Below are 23946 nucleotides of genomic sequence, written 5' to 3' on the forward strand. Positions count from 1 at the left end.
TGAATAAGCTGAAGAAAATAAGCATCTTTAATAAAATATTTGAAATACTTGTTAGACATCCAGAATATAATTTCAAGTTCTATCCTTCCATAATATTACTATATTAAAAATAAGATCAGAGGCTGACCCAGCAGCATAATGGTTAAGTTCACGTGCTCTGCTTCAGCGGCCCAGGGTTCATGGGTTTGGATCCCAGGTGCTGACCTACACACCACTCATCAAGCCATGCTGTGGTGGCATCTCAGATACAGAAAATAGAGGAAGATTGGCACAGATGTTAGCTAAGGGCCAATCTTCCTCACAAAAACCAAAAACTTAAAAAAAGAAATAAGATCTGAAATTTATTAATTAATGAAATAAGTATAATTATGGGCATTGTCTATTTTTTCAAATTTCTGTATTAATTTTCCATATCATTCAGTTTAAGTCAAAATACTGACTAATTTATTCTAGAGTAAAAAAATGCAGTCAAATTATATTGGTTTACTTAAGTTCTCTAAACCTACATGTATTATTAGTTAGGGTTCTCCAGAGAAACAAAACAGGCAGGATGTATATATATACACAAACACAGAAAGAGAGAGATTTTTAAAAAATTTTTTATGCGTTTTTTTTTTTGGTGAGGAAGATTGGCCCTGAGCTAACATCTGTTGCCAATCATCCTCTTTTTTTCTTTTCTCTCCCCAAAGCCCCAGTACATAGTTGTAAGTCATTCTAGTTCTTCTATGTGGGATGCTGCCACAGCATGGCTTGATGAGCAGGGTGTAGGTCTGCATGCAGGATCCAAACCAGTGAATCCCAGGCTACTGAAGTGGAGCATGCGAACTTAATCACTTGGCCACGGGGCCAGCCCTGAGAGATTTGTTTTCAGGAATTGGCTTACACAATTGTGGAGGCTTGAGAAGTCCAACATCTGTGGGGTAGACCAGCAGGCTGGAGGCCCAGGAAAGACTTGCAGTTCAAGTTCAGTCTGCTGTAGAAACTAGCTTCTTCCTGGAAGATCAGTCTTTTTCTATTAAGGCCTTCAACTGATCGGATGAGACCCACCCACATTACGGAAGTTAATCTGCTTTTCTCAAAGTCTACTGATTTAAATGTTAATCTCATTTAAAAAATACCTTCACACAAATATCTAGCATAATGTTGGACCAAACATCTGTGCACTGTGGCTTAGCCAAGTTGACATATAAAATAAAATTAACCATCACACTGCAGTTCTATAAGCATCTAAAATTGGGGAAATAAAATCCCTTATCTGTTCTGTTATAGTTTCCCAGGATAGGGGCAGGAGGGAGCAAGCTTTCCTCACCCACTTTTAAGTATCTGAATTACCAGCCAACTTTACTTTCTCATCCATCAGCTAGAAACATCCATTTGGAATTTTTTATAGCTAAAGTAATAAAGTATTTAATTTGATTTGGTAAACATTGCATAAATAGCACATTTTCACATATATTTTAATTTAAATTTAAAACTCTGATGAGATTACGGGATTAATACTTTTAACTGCAATTTTCAGATATCTTGCTTAATTTCTAAAGCATGGATTGAGACATTAAAATTTCAAAGGGTGATGAATCTTGATTTCACTGACATTAAAAAGGAACACTAAAGAGAGAAGCATGTAATCAGTTCCCAACCTTTCCATGTTTAACTTAGACTTCACTCTACCAAATGTGATCATTACCAACTTTTCTATCACAAGAGTTTCAGGAAGTCAAGTGAATCCACAGGAAACTGACATACTTGATCCTCAAAGGAAAAGGTTTGTTTTTCCCTTGTACTATACCTGACTGATCTTGTTCCTTTTTTGGAATGAGTAAGATCAAGAAGTGAATGGATGAAAAAATATATTATAGTCAATGCAGGAAAGATATAAGAAAAATGTGACGAGCCTTAAGGTTGAACAATTTTCAGGCTAGGCAGCCAGTAAGAACAGATGACCTTGATGTAGCTAACAGAAATATTTATATCTAACAAAGTAAGTAAGTAACTTAATCTCAGTATGTAACCTTGACGTTAAAATAATTTGTGCTGTATAGGGAGTGGGGCGAGGGCAAACAGACAAGGAGGGAGAGAAGGAGAGATGGGAGATGACGAGAGAGAGAGAAGGGGGAATCCTCTGATTCTACTTGACCATTGAGAAGGAAGAAAGAAAGGCTCAGGCAGAACTGACCCTAGACAGGGACAACCCCTTCCTGAAATTAGCAGGGTATAAAAAGACCTGTGAGGGGACCTACTTTGCACCTCCATAAAACCTGTGATCATGGAAATACCTTTTTGTGAAAATTTTACTCTCACTTCTTCTTTATAGAAAAAGAATGCTCTCTAGATTAAACAGAATATCATTAAAAACTGTAGAGTGAGTGGCAAAGTGCCTGGAATAGAGTAGATATTCAGCATATATTTACATAAGGGAAAGAAAATCCTCTGCCATCAAAATCTATTTTTTAGTACATGTTATTAGAATGTAGATAAAAATATGTTCAAAATTCAAAGGTTTAATATATAAATTATAATTTCAAATTTCAATAAATATACACGAATAACTAGTATATATTATTTCCTTTAAAAAAAATTATAATCCACATGGAAGTGAAGCCTTTATCAAGAAGGTCTGTATTGTGGATTCATTCTCTCCCTTAGTAAAGATTTACTGAGTGTCTGCATAATATGACTCAAGTACTGTGCCAGACTCATAGTTCGTTCTCCAGTGCAAAGTAGAAAGTAATTCAAGCCAACAAAAAGAGAGAAAATGAAGTACTGATAGTTGCGAGGAGAAAGAGAACACTCAACTGCTGAGAGATCAAGTAGAGCATCAGGAAGGAGTTGGCACCTGAGCCAGACCTCAAAGGATACATAGTCATTGAAGAGGTCCAGATTGAGAAGGTCATTGCAGGAAAAGGCCCGTCCGCCAGCAATCCTCATTCAGCCTATTGGTGGGTGCTGCTCTTGCTCTGGCCAGATAACTAGGGATTGTGAAGGACATCAGCTTTCATCTGTGAGTTGATCCAGTCAGTTAAGAGAACTAATGTCATTCTGCATAACACTGAGAAACTCTGAGTAAAGTAGTTGCTTTATCTAAAGTCCACAGCAACAAAATACTATGCTTAATTAAATAAATCTTACCCTATGTATTCCTTTTGTGATTAAATTTAAGACAATGCACATTTGTTATCTGGAAAGATCAATGATAGAATAGCTAATTACTTGCTCTAGGAACCATCACTCTATTACTGTTAAATTCATTGTTATCATTTGCAGAAATTGAATTATGTGCACTTCTGTTATATATTTACATGTTTTTGTCCAATCAAAATGCCAGTGGCTTTATTGCCTTCTTCATTTCTCCCAACCTTCCTGTTCTCATTCCTTCTAATGCTGAAATTGGAGAGGAACAAAAACACAAGGGTAGAGAAAGCAGAGACCAAAAAAAATAATACAAGACAGAGGAGGAGCAGAAAGATGGTTGGAAAGTACAGCTGGAGACTAGAGAACAGATGCTGATGGCATCACCATCATCAAGCCTTGTATCTGTACAAAAGAATGACAGCAAATACAGCAAAAGATGTAGTCCTGTGGGATCAGAGGAAAGAAAATCACTCATTAAAAGGAGGCTTTCTAGTGCTTTGATAACCATAAAACAGACCCCTACGGGGTCTCCATGAACTCCACCGCCAGCTTTTCTTTAGGTGAGGACCACCTTGCCTCCCTCATTTAAGACTGAAGGCAAGGCATGGTTGTCACTATCTTGAACAGGAAACTAGATCAATCGTACATTCCATGGTAAAAGGAGTGCAGCAGTAGGAACCGGTGATGTACAGTTAATGCTAAGAGGACTTAGGAACTCATAATAAGGCATGTGGTTAGCATGACTATTGGGGGAATAGCTGTCTTTGGATGAGGAAGTGTTGTTCAGAGAAAGTTACTGTAAACATACTTGCAGCAAAAATATTTTTTGAAGAAAAAAATTATTATCTCAATAAGGAAAAAACTGTGGGTATTTGACAGAGCATAGTTGTGAATCTGTGCCCAACCACTGAATACTAGAAGTATAATTGCTGGTGGTTATATTTTTGTAGCTAGCTTTAAAATATATGTTTTATTGATGTTCAAGTTTAAGAGAAGAATATGAGCTTTACTGTCACGCAACTCTTATTCTGAGAGAAATAATATTTTTATTTAATTATACATTTAAAGTTTTAGAGCCAGCTGCCTATTTGCAAAGAGGTCATGAGTCAGTTTTTAAAGATGTCTATAATGCTGATAAAAAAATAAGTAAGGTAAAGAAAGCCAAAGGAATATGAGGAGAGAAAATAACTCTGTAGGCTAGTTAGTACATAGAATGCATGCTGTGATGCTCTTAATGATTTCAATACACATTTGACTCTGAACTTTCTAAAAGCCAAAGAAAAGAGAGAAGCAGTCTAGGTTATGAGATTCATTATGTCCATAAATAAAAAACTAAGCAGTTGCTCAGGAAAATCATAATTATTCTCAATATTAAGAAAGTAGAGCCATGGATCCTTTTCTAGGTGCCACTTGTGTAATAGAATGAAGGTCCACAATGAAGTTATAGTAGACACAGTTTTATAGAGTTCTATTTTCTTTCTTCCTCCCTCCTCTCTCTTTCTTTTTAATAACATTTGTGTGCCAGTTAGATCTATTTTCCACAGACCCCTTCCCCTTCCCCTGCTCCAGGGAGCTGAACCCTTCAAGATGAGTTTCTCAGGTCTGCGCCAGCAGCCTTCCTGCTGAGTTTAGCCAATGGGACAACTAGGAGGATACTACAGGACAAGAGGAGGGAAGAAGCTGTGGTACTTCTTACTCTCTGTCTTCAGTGGTGTCTCTGGATGAGGCTACATCTTCCCACTTCCGCACTTGTGTACACAAAAAGTCCCAGCTTCCATGAAGCTACTCCAACTCCCTTTATCCCTCCAGCCTAGGTTTAGTATTAGTTTCATTTCGTTGTTAATCTCTGGGCTGTCAGTGTCCCTGATTGGTTTCTCGGTTTTTCATCACTAACGGAATAATTTCCCTACTTTAAATGCCCTCTGCTTTAAATATTCAGGGAGTTTTCTCTTGTCGTGGTTGGATCCTGACTGATACAATCACTCATTATAAGACAATGGAATGTCTTTCAGCTCAATTCAATATAAACAATTTTATGCTGGGAAAATCATGGAAAGAGCTATTATTGCATATTATATGTCCAGGGATGCTTATGAAACAGTAAATAGCAGACACAGAAGGTTGTAGAAAACAAATTTCCATCAGTCATTCAGATCTGATCTTCAGGAAGAGAATTATAATTCACCAATGTCAACATACGTGATATTTCAGCACACAATTTAAATGATGCATCTTCAGTGGGCATGCTCCACAGAAATGCACACGTGCTGACTTCTTGGCTATAAGAAGTCAGTGTAACCGAGAAAGAATATCCTGGGGAAGTAGTATCCCTCTCTTAATCTACCTACAAACAACATATATGACTCACCTAACACTGTCCTTTCTTGGCAAATGTGGAAGATATATGTGGAAGCTTATATCTAATCTTCCCTTTCCAGTTCCTCACTTCACTAAATATGTAAGCTAGGGAACCCTTCACAACTCAAGATATATGTTAATAATACAAGAAACAACAAAATTTTGAAGTTACTCACCAGTTATACATTGGTAGAACTTTTCCCAAGAACTCAGAATTAAGGCCTGATAAAGAATATTTTATTATCATTGAAATTCAAAATCAACACATTCTGACTAGAGAATATAGAGAATACACAAACATGAGAGATAAGCTTTCAGAACTGCCTACTGTGTAGAAACCAATGTGTTTCAATAAAATGTGCTCATTATGGAAGCTCAGGGATGCAGGAGAAAAGGTACACCAGTGTCTGTCTTAGCTCTTGACCATAAGAGACAGTTATCAAAATATATTACTATTTAACATGTTGACAATATATTGACAGTTAATAAAATATATTTTATTCTGATGTCATTAAAAATGTCAATCATATGGGGCTGGCCCCGTGGCCGAGTGGTTAAGCCTGTGCGCTCCGCTGCAGGCGGCCCAGTGTTTCGTTGGTTCGAATCCTGGGCGCGGACATGGCACTGCTCATCAAACCACGCTGAGGCGGCGTCCCACATGCTACAGCTAGAAGGACCCACAACGAAGAATATACAACTATGTACTGGGGGGCTTTGGGGAGAAAAAGGAAAAAATAAAATCTTAAAAAAAAAAAATGTCAATCATATGGCTAACACCTTAGTTTTTCTTACACTTATATCCAGCAAACTTTGCATCCCAATTTGGCCTACCTGGGCTTCCTAAGAGGGAGAAAATGAACTGGCTGAGTCTTTTAGTCTCCATAGTAGTTATGATTATCAATTAATAAAACAGCATCATAAATTTGTATTGCAGTATAATAAATTTGAAAATGTGCACCCCCTCTGTGAAGGGTATGCTGGTAAGTTATGTTTCTCAGCTTGCAAGATTAACCTTAAACCATGGCAAAATTACCAGCTGGGTACTCCCTGTGAAACATCTTTCCCAGAAAATGCATCCCACCAACATGTATTTCTTTTACACCTACCTGAAAGAGTTCTTAATGTCTTCTGCTTGGATTGTCTTGATAATCTCTTGATATAACTGAAGATCAAGTGTTCCTGATGATGTAGCATTTGAAGGGCAATTTTTATGTGCATAATAGCCTATCAAAATTCCAAAAATAAATAAAATGATGGCTGTGCAAAGCATTTTTGAAAGACGGCAAAAGTTGCAGGGGTTGCTCTTTGGTGCAGATCTTGTGTAACGGGTAACATATTCAGACTCTTCTTGAAGTCGCTGGAATCTTCCTTTGGGTGAAGTTGCTGGTTGAATGGAATCAAGATTGAGGTCTGCAGTCTCTGAATTCTCCAGGTTCTGATTCTCAGCACGATCTAGCCGAAACTGGTCAAACCCAGGCTCCTCCAGCTCCTTTTCCATGTCCCACTCTAAGTCAAGGGCAGTGGCTTGAAGGTCATCATTGTCTAAGTATTGTGAATGTCCTGGAGCTCTTTGATCTGCATTGACCTTCTGATAGGCCATCTTTTTACCTGTAAAAATAAGAGAAGTAATATTTTCTTTAAAATGAACAATAAATACACCTCTAAGGTGAAAACAGTAATCCATATTAAGTATCTATAAAATTTTAGTAATTATAATCAGGTGAAATACATTGTCCATGTAGAAAATCACTTTAGCTAATTATTTAATCTTATGTTTTGCTATTGATGTTTACTATTGGAAAAGAAGAGAAAAAATAAAGGTGGAAGGTGCTTGATGGAAAAGTTATGAGAAGACGTAAAATACACACACTATTACTTTGAAGCTCAGGAGAATAAAAAAGCCACACATGCACAATTGCATTGAGGATAATGTATTACAATGATGGCAAAATTTAAGCTTACACATTTTCAAAATCACTTTTAAGAAAAACTAAGGGCAGAAGCAATAAAGCTGTGATTTGTTAAGTCAAAGGGGAAAAAAACAGACAGGGGATGATTTAAGTTATAAGATTTAAGTTACCAGAAACGCAAAATTCAGGATAACAAACTCAGGAGAAGACATGAATTCAGGATAAGAATAGGCAGAACAGCTAGATGAAGGAGCAACTTGATAGAAATATAAGAAGCAAAATATGATAGATTACTTAGCCATGAGTTATCAAAAGGATGGGAAAAACTAAAGGCTACCACAGATGACCAAGATGTTCCATGGAATTAGTGACATGAATTGGCCTGGCTCGTTGAACTTTAAATAAAAGATGCGATGGCATCCATCCAAGGAGAGAAGCCTTTTGCCAGGCTAAGAGAGTTGGGTTTCATAACCTTGCTACAGGAGTGGCAGATGGAGGTTTTTCTCCCCTACACAGTTTTGGATGACAGTTTGTTGTATCCTGCAGAGTGGTATTAAGATAACTGGGCTAATTAACTACAAGTGATCTTCAGCCTGTATTCAGTAACCCACTGGTGTATTACAGTTGCGGATTAAGAGTATTTATACTTAAATTTTCTGTGTATTAGATTTGTCACCCCAGCTGGACTCTAAGGCCCCTCACTATGTTTTATGATTTTTCTATGTGTCCCACTGTAGTGGGTGAAGAACAGAGCTCAACTGACAACTGATTAGCTAATTGCCTTAGGGCCAGTAGTTACCAAGGGAACTCTAATGAAAAAGATACAAACAAGGACTTCAGGAAAGGGAGTGGCATTATGCACAGAATTAAGGGCATACACAGCTCCAATGCTGGCTGGTAGAGGTCTGTATAAATTAAACTGATCTGAATGTTTAAGAGAGTTCAAATATAGTTAAATATTAAACTTTACAAAATAAAAATTGGCAATTCTGACTAGATTTCTCATCTAGTCCCCTAAAATCTAGGATTCATTCTTACCTAGAGTTGACTCAATAAAGATGAGTATCTGGTGCATGTCAAGTACTGGGATAGGCAATGAAGACAAAGATAAATGGCTCCCATTCCTCAAGTAAGGAACAGTTCAATCAGAAAGACAAATGCATGAACAATCAAGTCAGTCAAATAAAATATGCAAAGTGCAAGGGTGATTCGGGGTGATTGAGTCTAACGGAAAATATGGGAAACGCTTCCTCAGGAAAGCGATCTCTGGGGTACTTCTGGCAAGAGAGAAGGAGTTAACTAGGGCAGATCAGAGCTGTGAGAAGCGGGTATCCAGGCAGGAGAAAATTTACACCATGCAGAGGAATGAGAATGCATGGTGCGTGGACCACCTGAAAAACCCAGAGTGGTGTGCTGTGACTGAGGATGGAGCACATGGCCAGAGATTCAGAGAAAAAGCTAGGAAAGGGTGACCTTAGGTAAAAGGCTTAACTTCTCTGTAACCCAGGGTCTTCATCTTTGAAATGGGCATGATAATAAGATAATCCTCCTAGCGTTGTCATTAGGATTAATTGAGACAGTGAACCTAAAACATCCATTAAGCGTTACATAGGCTACATGGGTTAGAAGGGACATTTCTGGTATTAGAGGAAGGAAGACTGTCAAGGACTGTTGGAAGAAAAAAGTGAGTTAAATAATGCAGAAGAAATTAGATAATTCTGCAAGACATTGTAGAGAAGGGGAGGAGGTGGCATAATCACACACGTACACTCACACACCTATGATGTTGTTGGTTTGTTTGGGTTTTTTTTAGTATTAGTCCATATGTAGAGACTAAAATATATTTTTTAAAAATGCACACGACATACTAACTGTTATCAGCAGGTGTTTATTTGGCAGTATGCATTAGAACGGCCTCAGGAATGATTCTGCAAAACCCTTTCTTTTCCCTTCCCTCTTTCCTGCCCTCCCTCGCTTCTGCTTGGACTGGTTTCGAAAATGATCCAAGAAAGTACAGCATTTGAATTCTGGCTTTGATCACATCAAGACAAGAAGAGAAAGGGAGTAACACCTGGAGTTAAATGATAATTATTCAGATGGGTTAGAAGATGGTTGATTAACTGAAAGAAGACTGCAAATCACATCAGGTTAAAAAAAATAGAAGAGAGTACTAAAGGATAGGAAAACTTGAAGGGAGCAGAAATAAAGACTCTCTAAAATCCATTTCTAACCTCTCTTATATTACAGAAGAGGAACCTGAGGTCCAAAGCTGAATAATTCTTTGGACTGAGAAAAGTGATGTTGATTACATACTTCTTAAGGTGATTTGTGGTTTTATAAAAATATGAGATTACTAAGTGGGTGATGAACTAAAGTTAAATACCCCACAGTCCAATTTGTTTTAACATATGTTATAAAATACTGCAATTTCTTAGCTCTAGTCAATATTTTTCTTGTTTGGCTTAAGCATCAATAAATTCTTGCAATCTTGACATGATATTATGATATTTACTTTTCTAACTGTTCAATTCATGCATTATTGATTAATTTACTTAGACACTGTTACCATGTGGTTCTCTAGATTTTTTTTTTCTTCCATTTTAATGAATTAGAGTCTCTCTCTCTCTAAAGGCTTTTCCAAAAATTGAATTGTAGAGCATGGTTTATGCTCAAGGAAGACTTGGCACACAGGAGTTACTACATAAATGTGAGATCTCTGATTTTGACCTTTAATACAAACATTCAAAGTCGTTTCTCTACAAATCATTTAAAAACCAACTGCAGTGATGAGGCAGAGTTTTCATTCCTAACCTGACAATAGGCATTCCATCACACGTACATCAGCAATTTAACGCTTTTCAAACATCAGACAGAGCTATCAATTATAATGTAATGCAGATACAGATATTAACTTCTCACCATGATGGATATCTGCCTGACACCCTTCCTACCACTTTTGGACTCATTACACATTTATAAATTTACATTAAATTCGATCTTCCAGGAGAGCAGTATCTGGGTCAAAGGTAGAGGAAGTCACTTGATGTGACAAATCTAAAATATTTCAGGAAAATTTCAGGGAAATAAGTATGTGATAATATATACAATGAAGCATTTGAACCACTTACTGGGTAAAATAAATTTTATACATGTTATGTATATAAATTTAAAAATCCATTTCTTAAAAATTACCTTGCTTTAAGGAAAACAGTGTATACAGTTTTTGGCAAAAATATAAAAATCTCTGCCCTGACAGTTTTGTTGCACTTAATCGATTTATCTATCCAAAATGAACTTCTCAAAAACAAAACTAAGTAACAAACTACTAAATAAATAAAACTGATAACATTCGATTTTGAGTCAGTACAAATTATTTCATTTGTCCCACAAAAAACATAGCTTTTTTAAAAACAGTTGTGCCCTGTGAAACAAGCAAATGACATATTACAGTTACCAGAACTTTCAAAGTCTCAAGGACAATGAAAATTTTACATTATAAAAAGAAATCTTCAGAAAAACCAGCAGGTCTTAGAAATGATCATATAATTATGCCACTGAAACTTCATATATTTTCTATCACCACTGTACATGATTCATTTAATTTATACTGTCACATTAACTTATAGTTACTCTATATGAGTAATTCAAAAAACACATATAGTAGATTTTAGAATCTACCACATGAATCTTTCTCAAAAAGAGACATACTTTGGTGTAGACCAGGTCATAGAACCTTGCTACATTTTTTCAAATAGAAATATCTGTAATGTCTCTGCATTCTAATTGTACCACTTAGTCTTCTTTATAAAATGTGATTTTTATGAAAAGTAGAATATATTCTCCATGTTTTCAACATATCTTATTCACTTAGGTAAGATCCCTTCCCACCCAGGCCCAAATCAAAGGCCAAATTGTTTTTAAAATTCAATATACTAAAACATTTATCTTTTATATACCTTCATACTTTTATAAGAAAAGAAAGCAGATACAAGTTGAACTAAAAGGTATTTTTTTCTTGACTATGACAGGCTTAGATCAATAAAAAGTGAATTTTTATTCTTACCAAGCATATGATTAGTTTAAAAATAAATTGTTACTTCTAAATGCTTTCTTTCACACATTTTTACTGGCTGAAACTAAGTAATTTATATAGAAATAAAAGATGAATACAGAAGTAGACTGAAATTTCAATGTGTAAAATAAAACCTCTGGCTGCTGCAGATCTAGCCTACCACAACGGCTGGCAAATATTTTAGATGATAAATACATGTTAAACAAAAGTTTCACGTAATTAATTCACTAATGCCACTTAGAAATATGATCACAGCACTATTATTTTTTGCTCAGCAATCTCAACGAAGGAATTTATTACATGAATGCTCTGACCTTACCAATATCTAAATTAGTAGACTCTATAGTCAGACTCTGTTGTTAGTGCTGTGGAGTTGATTCTGACTCGAAGCAGCCCTGCGGACAGCAGAGCTGAACCCTGCCTGGTCTTTTTGCACCATCGTCTCACCTTCTGACGCTATATCAGACAATGCTCTGCTGCTATTCATAGGGTTTTCATGGCCAATTTCTGTGCAAGTGGGTGGCCAGGTCCTCCTTCCTAGTCTGTCTTAGTCTGGACGTTCTACTGAAACCTGTCCACCATGGGTGACCCTGCTGGTATTTGAAATACAGGTGGCATAGCTTTCAGCATGACAGTAACATGCAGCCACCACAGTGTGACAGTCGATATACAGGCAGTGTGGTTCCCTGACCTGGAGATGAATCTGGTCAAGGAAGTGTGAGCACCAAATCTTAACCACTAGACTACCAGACCTGGCTATGGTCAGACTACCTGCTTCAAATCCTAGCTCTGCTATGGAATTTAGGCCAGTTACTTAATGTCTTTACGCTTAAGTTCAACATTTGTAAAATAGAAATAATAATAGTACTGTATCTGTAGCATTACCATGAGTAAACGAGATACATAATTAAAAGATGCTTAGAACAAGGTCTAAAACATTGTAAGCGCTCCACTACCAAAGGATCACTCCAGAAATTCTATAGAGTTTTAAAAAATAGAAATATTTGGAATTTATAACTGGAAAGTACAGACAATTAAATTATGACCAGAGGTCTTAAGTTTCAATAACAAGAATCCAGAGATAATGAGAAATGGAGCAGTGCACTCAAGCACTTTTTAGAATGGGAAGCATCTGTTAATCATTAGCCTTGGTTCAGACAGGCAAGAGAGAAGTGTGGCCAATGTTTACATAGAAGTTATTATTGCATTTGACTTCCATATCTTATTACAGAGTTGAGTTTTAGTCTATTTACAAAAAGAACAACAGAGCTTTCCCACAATGCTAAAGAGTTCAGTTTAATAGCTCCAGGAATTAGTGATAATCATGAATACAAGTTTCACACATTTGTTGTAGAAAATCATGTTTCTCATAGGTGGTTGACTTGATCCATTGACTGTGATGACACCGATAATATTTTAACTCCAACAGTATTAAAGACTGTGTAGATCTTATTAGAATTAGGAACATATCTAAAAGCTTTCCTACTTGTAAAAGTTATTTTATAAGTAAAATAAATAACTGACTCTGGCAGATTAACTTTAAAACATAAGGCAGAATCTCAATTTCCTATGACAGTTCTGTGATTGAATCTTTATTTTACAATGGGAAAAAAATATTTATATAGTGTTTCCTGAAGCTTTGAATGTCAAATCATTTGCTGGTTTGAGTGGATTGATTTGAGGCAAAGGCGTTTCTTAGAAATGTCAGTGCACCATCAAAAGGCATTCATTATGCACCTTCGCGCAGTATACTTTAGATGCTATACCAGTGAACTATCTGAGTGCCCAGAGGAACTTTTAAATTTAAGCTTAAGAATATTTCTTATAGGCTAAAAACATTTGGCATAAATTTTTCAGTATGAACCTAGTTTGTACAAATAAAGCCCATGTTTGTGGAGTAAATTTTTGTTGTTGAAAGCTTTAACAGTCTCAAGAAGCAGGGCAAAAGATAAAACTATAAAAACAGCAATTCAGAATACTCTGTTTTTTGACTTAATTTTTCAGTATAATGAGATTTTTTTTTTCCATCTGGTTTTGTGAAATGGCCCTGGCAATTGCTACCGTGTCTGTAAATGCATTAAGGATTTTGTATTTAATTGCAATTTTGTATGTCAACTGCAAAAAGAAATAACAATAATTATTTGTTGTTCATGCTTCGCTAATTGAATAGAGAGTGTATACAAAGTAAGGGGAAATTATTATCTGTGCTTTTAGAAAAAAAAAAATTAGTCAAAGCCTAGTGAATTTAGGCAGAGCAGATAATCAAGCTGGAGAGTATAAAACCAAACCCTCACTCTGAGGCCTGACTTACCTTGAACACTAAATGACATGTAAAAGGCATGCTTATAGGATGCCAAATTAATGAGCTATAAATTGCAAAATGCAGTCAAAACCATTTGAGGGAAAATTATTTGATGATATCCGGCAGGTCTGCGTAAATTTGCTTTATATCGCTCGCATATGCATGACCACCTGCCAGTTCCCTGAATGGGCCTGCCTTTCTTCGGGTACCTGTGTGCATCTGCAATTTGTGTAACACACTCTAACTGAATGGTTAGTTGGGCTCACCTGAGTTCCTGTATTTATGGTAAGGTTTTTCTATACTAGAATGCTGTAATTCAATTTAGGATTTGGCAAACAGAAGAACTAATTTAAATGAACTAAAGCAATCCGGAATATACCCTGTGGGCTTCCTGAACAGATAGCCTGAACTCTTAGTACTATTTGGAATATCTATCCTGCGAGTTTAATTCTCATTAACATCACAAGACCCTCTCTATTTAGGGATGCGTAAATTGTTCCCGTTCCTGCCATAACTCCTTTCCCGGTCTTTTTTTTGGTGTTTGATTCCACCCAGATTCTATAGTACGTTTTTGTTTTTTGTTTTTTAATCCAGGTCATCGTTTCCATTTATAGTCAAGTTTCTAGAATTATTTATTTACTTCTATGGAATTTACATCCTTTCCACCTTCAGAGTATTTGAAGTGGCTTACATTAGAAATGCACAGATATAAGACAAATGAAACCACAAAACTACAAAATAAAGAGTGGGAGAAAAAAAAATCTGATAGTCTGGCTAAAGAAAGCCAGTGTAATTGAGTTTTAAGGTAGTTCCAAGCCTCAGAGCAATTAGGGCGAAGAAGCGCGAGGAAGGGCAAGGAAGGGCAAGGAAGGGCAAGGAAGGGCGCCTGTGTGGTCTTCTCAAGTTCCACTGGCCTTCACCTGATCTCACCAGTTAATGCATAAGGCTGTCAGTCTGACACAAAGAGTTTGTTTTTAATTTTATTTTTTCCAAGTTATCTCTTTTTGTAGTTTCGGATTTCTATGTTGGGAAGATACTTTATCTAGTCAGAGAAATCTATGAGTCTCCTTTTTATCTTTTACACTTAGATTTTGATACACAGACGTTGTTAACACATTCATGATGTTAACACATTCAGAGATCTTACTGGTTTGTTTATCACCAGTTATGTCACCAATGTAACTACAAGCACCAAGAGTCTCCACGTCCACTAAAATTGAATGGTCCTGGGGCCAGCCTGGTGGCATATTGGTTAAGTTCCCATGCTCTGCTTTGGAGGCCTGGGGTTCATGGGTTTGAATCCCGGGTACAGACCTACACACAGATCATCAAGCCATGCTGTGGCAGCATCCCACATGCAAAATAGAGGAAGACTGGCACAGATGTTAGCTCAATGACAATCTTCCTAAAGCGAAAAGAGGAAGACTGACAGCAGTTGTTAGCTCAGGGCCAATCTTCCTCAACCAAAAAAAACAACAAAGAAAAGCCTGAATAGTTCTGCCTTGATCCTTAGTTCGCTGGGGGCTGCTCTGACCCCAGGACCTAAAAGGTAGATTTCTGTTGTTTGCTCTCCACAGTAGCCTGGCAGGCGTCAATGTTTCCTGGCACTGGGATTTTGAATAAGGGAGAACGGCTTCTAAGTACATCGCTCTGAGGAAGAGACCACAACCTCTGCTTTATGGTCTCTTCTTAGGAACACTTTCAAAATTTCTTTTTTCTCCTGCTGTTGAAGGACAAAGAGCAAAACAACTCTGCTTAGAACTTGAAAGCTACAGTTCACATTCAACCTGCTGCTGACCTGTTTTCAGCCATTAAAACCCTTTGGTCCATCCTGTCTTACTCCCTACTATGTGTGGTTTACGCTGGCCTGAGAGACCTTCAAGCGTGTCAAGAGTTAACATGTCAATACAGTCACCACTTGGCTCTGAGAGCTGTCTGCCAGATGAGCCTCTTAGCCTGATAGATACACTGCAATTTTTTATCCTTTCAGCCAGCATGAATGATCTTCAATTGCCGCTTTTTGACTATGGCTTTTGGATTTCCAGGAACAGACAGATGAAGCTTTTATCTACGTGAGGCCACTAAGCATTCTATTTGCCACATTTTTCAGTGGTACTTTGTTGGCTTACTTTTAAAATATCTTTACTCTTCAAAAAGTATCAACAGGTTTCTACAAACTAAAAGTGCTTTATTCTAAAATTCTATGTTTCCTAAAATCCTAACATAGAAAGACTATTCAAGGCCCAGAATGATAGTCCAACGCCCCCAGAAATGGTGCTTTTTATTTTCTGAAATGGCTATTTTTATACTTGTTCCTTTAGGGTGTTATTAGGAAAAAGTGTTAATATATTATGATACTGTGGTTAACTGGTGGGAAAGGAAGCAGCCCACAAAACACATTGGTACAGTATGCTTATGTTCATTTAAAATTCAGTTAGTAAGAAAATATGTATCATATGAACCATCTCAAATCAATATTGGCTAAATTCTGGAAATCTATTCTTTAGCTAAAAATCCAAGACTAAGATCCAAAGTAAAAGTCTTAGTATTCAGCTTTCAAACTGTTAGACCATGAGCTAAAGAAAATTAAAACTGGTGATTTAACACAAAATACTACAATAATAGGAATTTATTACAGTTAATAGCATGGTATGCTCCTGATAAGACAAAGATCATGCATATTAATTCATTTAATCTTAGAGCTAAAAGTTAAGTGAATGATATTTGCCTCAGTAGCAGGGTTACATTAATACTAGGAAAACCAAGAATTGTGAAGCTTTCAATTGACAATTGATGACAAAAACCAAGACTGAAATGCTTTCCAAGAACTAAGCAATGTAACAGAGAAACAAATTGCCCAAGATTTTGCTATCCTTTCTTACCTCTAAAGCGCCTTATGCATAAATATATATATATCTGAAGCTAAACATGGATATAATTTTAGAATATTTTCTTCTAGGCCTCTCCCTGATACAAAAATGTGACAAAATAATTATTGTAAAATATGACATTCAAGTTCTTTCTATGAGTGACCTTTTTTTAAGTATGATAATATCAGTAACGCTTAACGTTTGCAATAAAAAAGCATGTATTGAATAAGAAGAAACAGGATGAGATATACTATAGCAATATATTATATCTGTAAGACAGTTTGACACTGAGAAGTTAATTTTTATTACAGATGTACATATACGCATACTAATCAGTCTTGGGTAATTTAAAGCAACTAAACAATGTACTAGAAACTACATTGGGTACTGCTTACGTCACTTATATTTTATTTATGAACAGGAATATTATAAAAAATGAAAGACCTCCAATAGCACAGAAAAGTAATGCTAACATGAAATTAAATGTCAGGCAAAAGGCATGAAAATGCAATATTCACAAAGGCATGAAATGTAAAACATTTAACAGAGCTTTTATATAATTCACACCATTGAAAGGTAGTTTATTATAACACATGAAAAATTTTAAAATTCACTTAGTATTTAAAATGTCCAATATTATTATTTTACCAACATGAATTTTAGCTACTTTTCCAATTTATTTTCTTTCTTCCCATAATGCATCCTTTGTCTTTTTTCTTTATATTTTTCAATTCTCTTAAGCCTTTCCCAACATTTATTTTTTGCTTTTTCATTTTTATTTATTTTACTATTACTGTCTAGGAATTCATTGAAAAATAATAAAATAACTGACCATAAAGAGTTCATTTCATTATTTTCTATATATTGAGAATGATATATTTTGAACTATAAAGAATCAGTGGATTTTTTTATTTGAAATGATGACCTGATGACAAAACCACAGATTGTTTTGTTCTACCCCTCCAAATGCACCAAATCTTGAGTCTTCAAAATAATATTAAAACTCGACTTATCCTTAACCTGCTGCTTAACAATTCTATTCTCTGCCACTCTATATGAAGAACTAAACACCCTTCTCTCCAACACTTCTCTGCAGACTCTCTTCAGCTATTGTGACTGGTAAGACTTCTCATTCCAGTCATCCTCCATAACTATAACCTGTACATTTCTCCCCAAACAAGACCTCTATATTTCTATCACATATCTTAGGAATCAAAGCATTCTTTTTTTCCCTTTATTTTTAATTCTGTAAAGGTTGAAGTTTTTAATTGTTCCCTAGTAATTTAAAACACTTGAGAGCCCAAGATAGTGGAAATATTATAGTCTCTGTCTAAAAAGGAGCATAATCTTTAAGGAGGTGGAAAATAAAAATTAAGTTCAGAATTAAAATAAGAACATACATTGCAACACAAGTTGTCAACAGTAGATGACCTTGACTAGTTTAATTGTGCTAAAGAATATAGTATTATTAGGAAAAGAGCAACATGCACTATGTAGCTTTATGTACCCTCTACTTATATTAATTAATTTACTCATTGGAACAACGCCATGAAGTTACTATTGATATCATCCTCATTTTACAGATAAGGACACTGAAGAGAAAATTGAAGTCACTAGCTCTAGATCACACAGGATTTGAACCCAAGTAATGTGGTCCCCTAGTCTGTGTTCTTAATCACTCTGCCATAATGACAGAAAGTTATCACCTGAAGGCATTGTTTTAATTCCTCCATACATAAAAAAACATAGAAAAATATCACCCAATTTCCCCACAATCAAGCCCTAACAAAATTTCGTAGTATGACGTTTTCCCATAATCTCCATCCTTATCCAGGGTCCTTAGAGTCTTTCAGAAAAAAAGCTGGGAAAAGAAATGAATAAATTCACACATTCACACATAGATGTAGTCTCTATGATGTGGATCAAGGCTGCCCCAGGGAGAGAAGCCCAAGGCTTCCTGGCCTACATGCCGATCTATATGACCCAATTTATATCTAAAGTTATACCACCACACAATATCCAGACCCCACCTGCACTGACATTGTTTTAATGACCTTTTACATCATCTTTCCTTTGTCTAGTAAAAATAAGTCACATACCCATGCCTTATAATTTAGCCCTAACCCTCAACACATTGCAGCTCTTCACTGCCCATGGGTCCTTTTCCCATGCTTGCAGCCCTTCACTGCCCATGGGTCTTGTCCCCATGCTTGCAGCCCTTCACTGCCCATGGGTCCTGTCCTCATGTTTGCAGTCCTTCACTGCCCATGGGTCCTGTCCCCATGCTTGCAGTCCTTCAGTGCCCATGAGTCCTGTCCCCATGCTTGCAGCCCTTCACTGCCCATAGGTCCTTTCCCCATGCTTGCAGCCCTTCACTGCCCATGGGTCTTGTCCCCATGCTTGCAGCCCTTCACTGCCCATGGGTCCTGTCCTCATGTTTGCAGTCCTTCACTGCCCATGGGTCCTGTCCCCATGCTTGCAGTCCTTCAGTGCCCATGGGTCTTGTCCCCATGCTTGCAGCCCTTCACTGCCCATGGGTCCTGTCCCCATGCTTGCAGCCCTTCACTGCCCATGGGTCCTGTCCCCATGCTTGCAGTCCTTCAGTGCCCATGGGTCCTGTCCCCATGCTTGCAGCCCTTCACTGCCTATGGGTCCTGTCCCCATGCTTGCAGCCCTTCACTGCCATGGGTCCTGTCCCCATGCTTGCAGTCCTTCAGTGCCCATGGGTCCTGTCCCCATGCTTGCAGCCCTTCACTGCCCATGGGTCCTGTCCCCATGCTATTCTCTGAATAAAAGAGCACTACTACCAAACCTTGAGAGTCCAAGAAATCTTTCTTTCGACTCCTTGGCTCACCAAGCCTGCATCATCTACACTCTGTCATCATTAAACTGGCTGTGGCTTCCCCAAATACACTTCACATCCATCCACATGGCTACCAGCTGCCTATGCTTATGACTTTATTTTAATTAATTTTTAAATTTTTCTTCCCAGTAGACTCTTCCTCTCTGGTTCTGCCTCCTAGAATTAGGTCTTATTCATATTTTTATTGCCCACAGTTTTTATAATAATTCTTTGACCATTAAATGTTTGTTGGACTAAATCCATAATTTTAGCAATCCCTGAATAATTCATGATCTCCTCACATTTATATCTGTGCCCTTTCAGGAATACATATATATATATATATATATATATATATATATATATATACATATATATATCCTGAGAGCAATCATTTAACTTAAATCTGACAGCTCTTAAAGAAACAGATTGAATGATGGTGCAATATTTATTTGCTAAAGTGTCTCATGAGAACTGTAATTAAGGCATGAATAACTTTTACAGAGAAGAAATACTTGGAGCCCTGAGCACCAAGAATTCTGAGTGCCATATTGGCAAGACCACGTGGAGAGACCGTGAGACCATATGGAGAAGTTGAGCCCAGGCATCCAAACCAAAGTGTCACACATGTGACACCAGACTAGCTACCAGCTGATTTCCACTGAGTGACAAACATATGGAACAAAAGAATAGGCAAGGTGAGACCTGCCCATATTCCTGACTAAATAATAGGATATAATAAAATGATTGTTGTTCAAAGCCACCAAATTTGGGGGTAGTTACTCGGCAGTAAATAACCAGAATACCACTAAAGCTGTTTTTCCAAAACAGAAGTCTGACCGTGTCACCCTTGACAGCTTGAAATCCTATGAGATGTTTTATTCTGCACTAATAGGACATTTCAGAAACCTCTTTCCAAGGCATGTAAGATGTTTATGCCATGGCTTAAACTTCCATCTGATTCTTCCCTCTATTTCCCACTTTTAAATCTTCTCTAGGCACACATTGCACATCCTCTTCCTCGTCCTGATTTGCTCTCAGGTTCAGATTCTCGATTGTAGTTAACTTGCCTGGTTATCTTTTATTTTTGCAGCCTAGCGCAGTATCTAGAATCTTACAGCTACTCAATAAATGACAGACTCCAGATGAGCATGGCATCTTGAAGAGATTTTAGAATTTAAGGTAAGGTAATTGCCATTTTACCAGCAATGTGTCTTACAGCAATTATTTCAGCCTTTAAAAAGGATGTAATACCTATTCTATGTACTTCTAAGAGTTAATTGATGAATAAAGTTATATATGGTAACTAAAGGCAGTTGATAAATTGTAAAACCCAATATAACTGCTATTGTTTTAAAATTATAAACTAATAGAAATCAAGAGAGCTAGATTTGAATTCCAGATCCACAGTTACTAGCTATGAACCCCAGGGCAAATCACTTTTCTTCATAGGTAAAATTATATTTATGCATGTGAAAACCAAATGAGATAATTCATAAATATGTTTAAGTACTATTTCATATTATATAAGTGATGAAAGATTATTAAGAGTGAATAAAAATTGGCTAATACTAATTAATCATTCTTAGATGTATACTGCACCCTGCCACCCCAATTCCTGAATATTGCTGATGTAGGGAGGGAAAACCACAAGTGAATTGGCACCAAAAGTGCTTGAGTTTCTCTTATCCCTGAACAGGACACAGAGCCTGGAATGAGAGGATGAAACAGGAGACTGCTGTGCTGTGTGTCAGATGTGAAGATTGTATTCAGGGGAATGGGGCACACAGGAACAGAAGGAGGAAGGAAGCTGCCTCTGGAGAGGTGGCCTCTAAAACATCCTTCCCAGGACTTAGCAACTTCAAGTCCCTTAGGTGCATTATAAAGTTATTTACTTATACCTTTCAGAACTGTTGTCTCTAGGGCACACAGAGAGTTAAAAACCAAATCAGATCTTGTATCTTGAGGGGGAAAATGTGAAGAGATCTATGGGAGAAGATTAATCCAACTCTGCTCCTGCACATAATACATTTTGAAAGGAATCTATCCAGAAAAATCCATTTAGCTATGCCCAGAACAATCAAGACTGACTGTGTAGAGATTGAAGCGCCTCAGTCCATCTGCTGATGATATTTATTGCTTTTTGGCACCTTCTCCATATTTACCAAGCCTATGTAAAAGAAAGCTACGCTTCTTATTTCTAGGACAAAAACAGATGGTGCTCCAGCAGGTAATAATTTAATTAAATGGCTCCTAAAGCATGAACAAATTGTTCCAAAGAAAAGAAAATATTTTTATCTATTCTTTAAAAATAGGGAGGGGGAGAAAAAAAATAAATCAAGTTTGACTTTTTTAATGCAACAAAATTAGGGTTTACTAAATCTCCTCTTCCTATAAACAAAGTGTTTCTCCCTCTCTGCCTTCCTCCTAAATTGGAATCAGAATTATCATAAATAATATTGACATTGTTAATCAAGTTTCATTCTTCACCTCTAAGAAATAAGTTCAAGCTAAAATAAAACATATTGAGATAAAAGTTGAAATCAGATATTCTTGGAACAGGACTAAATTTTATGATATTCAAATCAAGTTTCATAATGCCCTTTATGGACTAAACAGGATAAAAGTAATAAACTACTCATCTAAAATGCAGATTCTAATAATCAAAAGCAAAGTCTTCCATTCCAATTAAAGCCAGGAGACCTTCTTACAGCTCCTGTGATACGTGGATTAAAGATGTCATAACAGTAGGAAACAATAACAGTTTTGCAGCACAACATAGTAAAGATCACTCACTTGTGTTTAAGAGAGAAATGGGAATGAATCCTAGTACTGCCACTGCCACTTACTGTGTGACTTTAGGACAGGAAATTTTTCCAAGATTATGTTTCCTAGCCTGCATAAACATACATAGACACAAACACAGAATGACTGTAGTTATAGGATCACTGTGAGACCTCAGTGAACAAACTGCAAGCATTTAGCATAGTTCTTCAGATAGAGTAAGCATTCTACAAATGGCTGCCAATTATCAACACCTTTAAAATTCACTAAGCAATAAGAATATGTGTACAGCATTGGAGCTATGAAAATATAAACCAAAATACGTAGGAAATTGCTTCAAGTAAATCACAATCTATCAGCAAAAATAACTTATGTATACACTTAAAGCTTAATCAAGAAGTAAACTGTGGGGTCTAAAGTAAGAATTCAGAAATGGTGAAATTAAGGAGGATTTCCATGGGCAATAAAGCTGTGCTGTGAAAAATGGATAGGGCTTAAGAATGAAGAAGTCACTTAAATAATGAAGATGAGCTCAAGCTGGAAGTTGGCAATGAACACCTGCATGTTAAAGGCAATGAAAGACTCTCTTGATTGAGGAAAAGTGCATACCAGGGGTCAGTAGAAAATAAGTTTAGATTGATGGGACAGGAAGGGGTCTACACATGTGAAAGGTGATCTTTGCAGGTTCTTCCAGGCTAAAGACACTGTGAGAGTTGTGTTTCACAAAATGATGATATAGAGCAAGGAAAGCTAGCATCAAGAACATTATTACAGTGAAGCAGGATGACCAGATAACCCCAGAGAGATATACAGATAGATAACAATGAAGATTGAGACCATTTATGCTAAACAATAATACCTTTTACCAAAGTTGGGTTATTTAAAACTCGAAGTGTATACACTTGCCTTAATAATTTTATGATCATTTACAAATATACTATGTTCTATTTATAATATATATTTAATATATGCTTACACTTAATATATATAATTATATAACTAATTAATTTTACACATTAGTTATTTAAGATTATAATCGTGAGAAGAACAAAGCTGGAGGCATCATGTTCCCTGATTTCAAACTATATTACAAAGCTTACAGTAATTAAAACAGTACAGTATTGGCATAAAAACAGACACATAGATCAATGGAACAGAATAGAGTGCCCAGAAATAAAACTGTGCACATACGGTCATTTAATTTATGACAAAGAAGCCAAGAATATACTATGTGGAAAGGTTAGTCTCTTCAATAAATGGTATTGGGAAAATTGGACAGTCACATGCAAAGGAATGAAACTGTACCACTGACTATCTTACACTATACACAAAAATTAACTGAAAATGGATTAAAGACTTGAACCTAAGACCTGACACCATAAAACTCCTAAAAGAAAACACAGGTGGTAAGCTCCTTGACATAGGTCTTAGTGATGATTGTTTTACTCTGACACCAAACATAAAATAACAAAAGCAAAAATAAACAAGTGGGACTATCTCAAACTAAAATCTTCTGCACAGCAAAGGAAACTATCAACAACATGAAAAGGCAATCTACTCAACGGAAGAAAATACTCGCATATATCTGGTAAGGGGCTAATATTCAAAATATATAAAGAACTCATAGAATTTAATAGCAAAATAACAATCTGATTAAAAAATGGGCAGAAGATCTG

The 23946-nt window shown here is 36.5% G+C and overlaps 1 protein-coding gene across 9 annotated transcripts in view; it reads right to left on the reverse strand.

Annotated features, from left to right (window-relative positions):
* NAALADL2 (N-acetylated alpha-linked acidic dipeptidase like 2) overlaps nt 1–23946 on the reverse strand; it is a 1281993-nt gene that overhangs the window by 693222 nt on the left and 564825 nt on the right. For all 9 annotated transcript variants that reach the window (XM_070509419.1, XM_070509420.1, XM_070509417.1 and 6 more), the window contains one exon: nt 6597–7098. In XM_070509419.1, the coding sequence (XP_070365520.1) occupies nt 6597–7090 (494 nt within the window). In that variant the 5' untranslated portion in view covers nt 7091–7098. The remainder of the gene's footprint in view (nt 1–6596; nt 7099–23946) is intronic.

The sequence above is a fragment of the Equus asinus genome, chromosome 5 (genome assembly GCF_041296235.1).
Source record: "Equus asinus isolate D_3611 breed Donkey chromosome 5, EquAss-T2T_v2, whole genome shotgun sequence".
Lineage (NCBI taxonomy): Eukaryota > Metazoa > Chordata > Mammalia > Perissodactyla > Equidae > Equus > Equus asinus.